The sequence below is a fragment of the Bos grunniens genome, chromosome 2 (assembly GCF_055505025.1).
Source record: "Bos grunniens cultivar Pamir isolate PY7600 chromosome 2, Bosgru_T2T1.0, whole genome shotgun sequence".
NCBI classification, from domain to species: domain Eukaryota; kingdom Metazoa; phylum Chordata; class Mammalia; order Artiodactyla; family Bovidae; genus Bos; species Bos grunniens.
In genome coordinates, this window is record NC_141166.1 from 10,354,289 (window position 1) to 10,363,028 (window position 8,740).

At 46.7% G+C, this 8,740-nt stretch overlaps 1 protein-coding gene across 3 annotated transcripts; it reads left to right on the plus strand.

The window, feature by feature from the left end:
• Positions 1–752: 752 nt before the first annotated feature.
• HMGN2 (high mobility group nucleosomal binding domain 2) lies at positions 753–4,314 on the plus strand. Of its 3 annotated transcripts, none has more exons than XM_086329970.1 (6): positions 753–870; positions 1,899–1,943; positions 2,138–2,167; positions 2,494–2,544; positions 2,936–3,031; positions 3,449–4,314. In XM_086329970.1, exons 1-6 carry the CDS (start codon positions 856–858, stop codon positions 3,482–3,484), a joined length of 273 nt encoding a protein of 90 aa, XP_086186096.1. In that variant the 5' UTR covers positions 753–855; the 3' UTR covers positions 3,485–4,314. The 3 variants fall into 3 exon arrangements, 2 of the variants coding, with proteins under 2 accessions (XP_086186096.1, XP_086186085.1); XR_015138226.1 differs by having other exon boundaries at positions 841–1,755; XM_086329959.1 differs by lacking the exon at positions 753–870 and adding an exon at positions 990–1,771.
• Positions 4,315–8,740: the final 4,426 nt, after the last annotated feature.

Here is an 8,740-nt window from a genome sequence, read left to right on the forward strand (position 1 = left end):
TTTGTTGGTATTTGGGGAGGCGGCTGAGCAACGGGTGCTGAAAGGACAGCTCCTACCTGCCCCACTGCACCCGAAAGGCACCTCTACGCATAAAGTCTCCCCGCTGGATCCTCCACCCCACCTCGAGCGGTCCGCCTTCCAGGTGAGGTGCACGAAAGGCTTCCTCTGAGTGGCAGCTTAGAAGGATGCACGTCCGGCTGCGCCAAGCTGGCTTCCCGGCTGTTTCCCCACTTCAGGCGTCAGCCTCGGCCCTGGGAACTGCAGCCCATGCCTCCAAGCCGCGCGCTTCCTCCCGCCTCCGGCGGAGAAGGGCAGTGCGGCCAGGCCTAGCAAACCCCTCTTCTGGGGCCCCCAGCGGGAACAGGAAGGAAAGCGGCTGAGATGCGCCCTAAGTGTCGCACGGCTTGGAGAAGTGGGTAGCTCGGTTGCATAAGGTGGAAGGAACTTGGTAGTTTGCAAAAGCCAAGCTCTTGGCGGGAGCCGAAACCCAGAGCCCGCCGACTCATACCACAACCACCACCACCCCCCCATTTACTGCCTTCGACGCGCGCCTCCCCCACTGCGCCCCCACCCCCTCGGCGCGCCGCCGTCTCGCGCGCCCTACCCCCCCATACTCCCTCCAGAGGAGGTGAGTTTAAACCCCGCCCACGTGACCCCAGCTGGGCCAATGAGCGGCGGCGGGAGGTGAAATCCGGTTCTAACCGGTCCGGGGCTCCCAGCGCTATAAAAACTTTATAAACCCCCCGGAGCCCGAGCAGTGTGAAGAAGAGGCGAGAGCGACCCCTGGATCGACTTAAAGCCCGCGCGCCACTGCATCCCCGTGTCCAGCTCCTACGTCCCGCCGCCGCAGCCACCATGCCCAAGAGAAAGGTACGTGGCGCGAGGGCCCCAGGCGCTGGGCCGCCGCCGCCGCCGCCGCCACTACCACCACCGTCAGTGCTGCTCCGCCGCTCTCCTCGGCTTCGGGGCGCGCGAGCCGGCTACGATGCTGGAGCAGGCTCAGCCGCCCGGCGCAGCGTCTCGAGGCGGTGTCAGGCGGCCCCAGGCTACCCTGCGCGGTTCGTCTGCCCGCGGGCGCCAGAGGCCATATTGGAGGAGCGGCGGCCGCGGCGGGAGGAGCCATGTTGGCGGCTGTTTATCCCGCTCCCCTCGGGCTCGACGTGCCCTCCCCCCATGGCTAAGCTCTCCCTCCCTCCTCCCGTCCCTTCCCCGCGGGCGGGCAATTCAAACCCGAAAGGGCGGGAAGGCGGCGTTCTGGGTTGGCGGGCGGGGGGAACGCGCTGCCGCCAAAAAACCGCCGCCGTGAGGGGGCGGGACCCTCCCTCCTGGGGGGCGGGGCTTCGATGCGGCCCCGCCTCCACCCGCGCACCGCCCACGGCCCCAGCGCACGAGACTCGGCGCCGGTGCGCGCCGCTGCCGCCCACGGGTTCCCCCCCCCCCAGCTGCGTGCGCCTGCCGTCTCCCGCCCTCGACGGCTGCCATGGCAACGGCGCTTGGGCCCCGCCCCCGGAGGGGTTTGTTTGCTCCCTGTGCAGCTGTTGCTTCTGCCTGGCGCGGCGGCGCGGGCCGCACTTCGCGCGCCTAGCTCCAGGTTTCCCCGCGTTTTCCCAGGCTGATTGGGGCTCTTACGCTCGCTGTCTAAGCGCGGTTCGAGCCTGCTCGGGCGTGCAGCTTGACACAAAAGGTCACTCCTAGAGCTTTCTAAGCACTTGGAGGATTTGCAGAGGAGCTGGAGATGCTACAAACTGACGATTTGTATGTCCTGGAAAAAGTTGTGTACAAGATTCCCATTGATCCCCCCATCCCCGGGACTTAAGTTTACTGAATCATTAAGAATTGCTTCAGAAGCTGCAACTTTCTTAGCTTTTGCTTGTTTTTTTTTTTTTTTTTCTTTTTAGGCTGAAGGGGATGCTAAAGGAGATAAAGCCAAGGTGAAGGACGAAGTAAGTCTTTCTACTTTTGGAATCTCACAAAGCTTTGGGCCCCTTCAGTGGAGCCCAAACCATATCCTTAGTCCTGAATTCACCTCAGTAAGCTCTCTTTAGTCTCTGGAGTCCAGAACAACTTAGCTCCAAAGCTTATGTTTTTAAGTGCTTCCACTGCCCTATTTGTAACTTTTTTCCTTTTTTTTTAATAGCCACAGAGAAGATCTGCAAGATTATCTGCTGTAAGTGTGTCTGCCTCTAAACTTTCATGTTATTCCCTGAAACTAAAAAGTGCTGGAAAACAATTCCCTTTACTTCCCATGAGTTACAGTTAGTCTCTTGCCCATTGGAGTTTGCTCGTTGTGAAATTGTGTTGACTGGAGCTAAAGTGGGACACTTCTGCGTGTTGTTTGAGTGGGTTTCTAAAGATAAGTTCTAATACAAAGCCCACTGCAAACTTTACAAAGCTGGAGAAACTTCTATGCCAGTGATACTGTGGTTTGGTTGTGGGTGGTTTTCTTTGGTCTATTGTACTAATGTTTTCTGCTTTCTCTCCCCCAAATAAAAGAAACCTGCTCCTCCAAAGCCAGAACCCAAGCCTAAAAAGGCCCCTGCAAAGGTGAGCAAGATGGTGAGACAAACATTGCTTATAGGATTTATGCAAAAGTCTGAATAGTTGTCTCATGTTGCTGACAGGGAGACCTGCTATAAACAAATTCTTTTGTTGACACAAAGTTGAGATTTCACAAAGTTACTAGGGCTGGTCCTTAACCAAAACCTCTGTCTTCAGTTTACAGCAAATTCTGCACTTGGGTATTAAAACACCCAAGTGTTTAAACTGTTTTATTCTATTATTTGCACCTGAAAGATTCTGTATATTGAAGACCACAATTGGTTTTGTTTGTCAATGGGGGAGGCATTTGTCTTATATTTGATAAAGCAGACTGTATCCTGGTGATATGAAATGAGGAGAAACAGCTTTTTTTTTTCCCCCTCCCTCCCCTTTTTAGAAGGGAGAGAAGGTACCCAAAGGGAAAAAGGGGAAAGCTGATGCTGGCAAGGATGGGAATAACCCTGCAGAAAATGGAGATGCCAAAACAGACCAGGTACAACTACTATTTTCACTTTCTTTAGGTCTCCTCTTTCAGTTACTGATCCCAAAAGCTTTTATGGCCTTTTTCTTGCATCTGCATCACTCCCCAAGTGTCCCTTTTAATCCAGAGTTTGCTTGTGGTTTTTTCCCCGCTGTGAATTTAATGTGGATTCCTGAAGTCTCTGCCATCCAGTATATGAGAGCCTTGTGCTTGGCTTAAGCGTCACACTCCTGCTACACCATGGTTTTCAAGCGGGGAGTCACCTCAGACCTTGTCATGCTGATGTGTCCCCTTCCCCAATTTCACAGTAAGATCCAGAGGGGAAGTGACTTAGTAAAGTTACCTACTAAGTCGTTTTAAAGAGAAGTACAGAGTCTCTAAGATAGTTTCCAAGTCTGCTTATTGTATTCTTCTGTCCTTTTCTTGCAGGCACAGAAAGCTGAAGGTGCTGGAGATGCCAAGTGAAGTGTGTGCATTTTTGATAACTGTGTACTTCTGGTGACTGTACAGTTTGAAATACTATTTTTTATCAAGTTTTATAAAAATGCAGAATTTTGTTTTACTTTTTTTTTTTTTAAGCTATGTTGTTAGCACACAGAACACTTCATTGTTGTTTTTTGGGGGAAGGGCACGTCACTAACAGAATGTCTCCGAAGCTGAATTGACGTGGGGGAAAAATACCTTTCCCGTCTAGTTTTGAGAGACTTCCTCTTGGTTCCCAGGAAGGAGGGATTCCTTGGTGTTGACACACATGAGCCACCGTGGCACAAACGCCTTGTGGTGTGGGGAACTAAACTTTAGTTTTCATGTCCTCTTCTCCCTCTCCACCTCAGCACAGACTTGACTCCCCTAACCCAGAGACCTGTTGGAACCTGAACCCCGTGCCCCCCCAAAATTGATGACCAGTATGTCAGGCAATCTGGACTTTGTAGTGTCACCATTGAGATGGCGTCCTTCAAAAGAGCAGTGGTTCCTTTTTTAGACTGTGGCTCCTCAGAGTGACACTTCTGCCATTTTCATTTCCATTTCCTGAAAGTCAGGGTCGGCTTGTGAAAAGTTGTTAAACAACATGCTAAATGTGAAATGTCAACCCTCACTCTAAACTTTCCCTGTTCAGAGCATCACATGAAGATTTCATTGGGTTTTATAGTGGCTTTCTGATTTTGGTAGTCCATTGAAAAAGGGAGTTTGAAAGTTGTATACTGTTAACGATTGTCTGCCCATGTCCTGCCTGAAATACCATGATTGTTTATGAAAAGTATCTTTAATAAAGCTGGATACAGTTTGGCTTGGAATGCTGCTTTTAATCTTTTCCCAGGAGTGGGGGAGCCTGGTTTCTCCCAAGTCTCTTGGGACAGGATGCATTCTGATGTGAGGTGTAGAGGCTCCATGTACAGTCGATCTTTATGGTCCATCTATAGAACACAGTGCTGCATGGAGTTGGGAAAGATCCCAGGAGCAGACTGCTGGTGAGGCTGGGAGCAGAGAAGTGGTTTCTGTACTTGGTTATACCTGAAGTGTATCTTTAAATGCAGGTATCTGGTAGGTCTGATGTTTTGGCCTGGTAGGTGACAGTAAAAGAGCCTTTCCACTTCACTCGCATTTAAGGTCTCTGTAAAGTTAGCAGATTAATAGATGCAGCTATATATTCCTTAAGCACACCAAAGGAAGTGCTTTGGTGTCTACACAGTTGGCCATAGGATGTGTAAGGCAGATGGCACCCTGCTCTTGAGAAGTGATTATAAATTCTTGTCCTTGCTGGTGAAGTATTCTAGCTCCACAAACAAAGATGTTAGTGGGGACTTTACTCATTGCTTTAGCTTGAAGACCCTTCAGAGAAACCCTTTCTTTTAGAAAAATAGCAAGAACTCATCTGTTAGAAAATCAAACTTGTAATAAATTGACAGTTGCAATTTGAATTTGCTTTCACAGGTCATCTCTTATTTGAGGGGAGTTAACGTATTGGGTTGGCCAAAAATTTGAAAGTGTTTATGGAAAAACTTCTTGGCCAGCCCAATACTTTTTTTTTTTTTTTTAAACCTTATGTTACTTTATCCCTTTAATCAAAAAGGTAGAGCTTTCATATGGGTTAAGCTCTTTGTTGGTAACTTTTCTATTGTCTCTGACCTTCAATTTTGAGACAATTGTGTAATCCAAGTGTTAACACCCTTTTTACTAATGGGGAAATAGATGAAGAAACTTGTTCAAGGTTATATGTACATCTAAGGAGTAGCAAAGTCCTGGTTCAAACCCCCGACTTTAGTGAAAAATAATTTCCAAGTTCGACTTGTACTAGGGGCACTATCAGGAGAAGGTATACTTTGCCCACTTGGGCAGTTTCAGGCATTTGCCTCCATTATTGCTGAAATAGTTCTAGGGTGTTGGTGGTTAATTTTTATTCAGGGATGGTGTCATTTTCCAGAGTGGAGCCTGTTACAACTGTTAAGAGTCGGGGTATGGCAACTTGTTATTGCACAGAAGTTGCAGGATTTGAGAAAGCCACAGTTAAGGTTACCTTATCAGTATTTGTTAAGAGTTCACATTGTTGAGACCTGTTGAGACATAGACCAGGCTAGGAGTTTGGTCACTTTCTGTCCTTTACTCTTTGGGTCAGTCCTGTGTAGATGTTATCCCCATTTTATAGTTAAGTGATTCAGAGGTGAAGTGACTGGCTTAGATTATATTCAGTAACCATCTTTTTCTCTTACCTAGAAAATAGGATGAGGAAGGTGAGCTTGAATTTTTTTTTCCTTCCTGGAAAATATTTACTGACTTGACTGACTGTGGAGCATGAGAGTGCCTGGGTTTACAAATCAAGAAAGTAGATGAAAACCTTGTAAGGACATTTAAGACAATCCTACAGCTTGATCAGTGGCAGTCCTGACCTGAACATCTTATAAAAACATTCCCTTCCCCGTGCCCTGTCTCCAAGCCCAATTGGGAAGAGTTGCCAGTAACCTGCCTTGGGCTGCTTTCTTGACTCTTTAAAAAAGAAAAAAAAAAAAATCAAATGCCTTAAACAGGAGGATTTCTGTCCCTAAGAAAACTCCTGGCTTAGAGTGGTTTCTAAGAACCCAGGTGGTTCTTTCCAGCTTTTCTGCCCTAAGAGTGTGGTCCACCCACCACCCCTCCCCAGTGAGCTGCCGCAGACCTCGGCTTCACACCCGTGTGCAGAGGCAGAAGATGGTTTGTTTTTTTCTTAAGAATAATGAATTATTTCACAGATGTGCCTCAGTAGCTTGAGTCTAATTGGGCAAAAGTAGATCACCTGCTCACACTTAAGCCAGTCATAGCAAGAGGGATGGAACCACAGAATCTGTTGAGGATTCAGCCAGAATTACTGAAATTAAATAGGGTAGAGATGATAACAGAAGAACTGAGTGGATAATCACCACTGTGATGTGTCCAGGCCTCACCTTGCCAGGCTTGACTGCAGCATTTAGTATTGCTGAGCACAGGCCCCCGACCTTATTTCAAAGTGGGAAAAAATTCACCCCGTAAATTCCACCATTTTAACACATAATTGAGTGGTTTTAAAATATTCACAAGTTTATACCACAGTTTCCACTATGCAGAATATTTTTAGCACTCCAGAGAAACCTCATAGCTATTAGCAGTCATTCCCCGTTCCCCTTCCCACCAACCCTAGGCAACTGCTAATCCCCATTGTCTTAATTTTTTAAATTTTTATTGAAGTAGAGTTGTTCCACATTGTCTTTAGTTTAGCCAATCAAAGACATTCTATCTAAATGAAGTCTTGGAATACATAGTCTTGTGACTGGCTGATCTCACTAAGCATGTGCATGCAGGTATTTCATTCCTCCTATTGCCAAGTGTCCATCGGATGGATGATAAACCGTATTTTATCCATTGATGAGTTGGGCATTCAGGTTTCCTTTTTTGGCTATTATGAATACTGTTTAAAATATTGTATACAAGTTTTTTGTATGGACATGTATTCAGATTGGGGCATATACATAGAAGTGGAATTGCTGGGGCATATGGTATCTCTTAGGTTTACCTTTTTGAGGAACCAACAGTTTTGCATAGCAGCCGTGCCATTTTACATTCCCACCAGTGATAAATGAAGGTTCCATTTTCCCCACGTCCTCACCAACGCGTATTGTTTTATTATAGGCATCCTGGTGGGTATGAAGTGATGTTTCATTGTGGTATTGACTTACGTTTCCCTTATGATTCGGACGTTGAGCATCTTTTCACATGCATCGGCCATTTGTATACCTTTTTTTATTTTGGCCAAGGGCTTACAGGATCCTAGTTTCCCAACTAGGGGTTGAATGTATGCCTCCTGCAATAGAAGCACAGGAGTTTTAACCACTGGAATGCCAGGAAATTTATTTATTTATTGAGAAATGTTTATTTAGATCCTTTGCCCATTTTTAATTGAGTTATCTACTGTTGAGGTGCAGGGGTTCTTTATATATTCTGCATACTAGATTCTCATCAGGTATATGATTTGCAAGGACTCCCATCTTGTGGGATTATATTTTTTTGTCCTGTGACTATAGCAGTCTTTATATGTGAAATTCAAGAAGGAAACAGCTGTGTTCCAAAGCAGACTCTCAGGTCCAAAAAATGAAGGTATTTTTTGAACTGCCGCCTTCACTCCAAAGCCCATCCATCTTGGCATCCAAAGATTAAGGACACGTTCTGCTTAGCTATTTAATAGAGTGGCAAGCTCTGCACCACTGATGCCACAGGGCAGTTGCCTATGAAACGACGTCTGCCGCGGGGCCCCAGCTTCACTTTCTCACATTTATCATCTTCGTCCGGGAGAGCGGTTGTCTGAGCATCCCTCTAGACTGTGCTCATGCTGTGCTGCCAAGGCTATGCTGGCAGGGCAAGAGCAGGCATGGCTTCAGACTCCAAGAGGAACGGCTTTTCAAAGCTATAGTTACTTTTGGCAGCAATGTCATAGTACTGAAGATTCTTTCTGGGGAAGACAGTTGACTTTGCCTTAACCTTTCTGTCCTTAACATCTACTTCGTTGCCACACAACACAATGGGGATGTTCTCACACTCGTACCAGATCTCTATGCCAGTTAGGCACATTGTTGTATGTAACTCTCAATTCAACATCAAACATCCAGACGGCACACTGAGCCTTGGATATAATAGTCATCTCTCAGTCCACCAAATTTCTCCTAATCAACTGTATCACATATGTTGAATTTAATAGGTCCTCTGTTGGTATGGAACTCAAGGAGATGGCCCTCAACACCCAAGGTGGTGGTGGTGGTTTAGTCGCTAAGTCGTGTCAGAATCTTGTGACCCTATGGACAGAGGAGCCTGGCAGGCTACAGTCCGTGGGATTCTCCAGGCAAGAATACTGGAGTGGGTTGCCATTTCCAAGGTGGCTACATAATCTCAGAGTCACCAGTCAGATGTTCTACCAGTTTAGTTTTTTCTAGTACCACCATCACCAGGCAATACAAGCTACTTGGAACTGAACTTGGGGTTCTCCTTGGTCAGCCATCGTGGTCTTATTTCCGGAAGTGTCTCCATGCCCATCTGACTGAGGGGCGGGTTTTATTATTTAATAGTTGTGTTTTGGTTGGTTGTGATAAATCCATTGCCTAGTTCAAGGTCATAAAGATTTACATTTAACATTTTTCTAAAAGTTTTAAATAATTTTAGTTCTTAAATTTAGCTCTGAACCATTTGAGTTACTTTTTTGTATGTTGTGAGATCTAAGCATTC

Excerpts from the sequence above, each read along its gene's own strand:
- HMGN2 (XM_086329959.1), top strand. The coding sequence starts at position 1,736 with ATGCTACAAACTGACGATTTGTATGTCCTGGAAAAA. Across the intron at positions 1,772-1,898 it reads ATTTGTATGTCCTGGAAAAA|GCTGAAGGGGATGCTAAAGG; the intron begins GTTGTGTACAAG and ends TTTTCTTTTTAG. Across the intron at positions 2,545-2,935 it reads CTAAAAAGGCCCCTGCAAAG|AAGGGAGAGAAGGTACCCAA; the intron begins GTGAGCAAGATG and ends TCCCCTTTTTAG.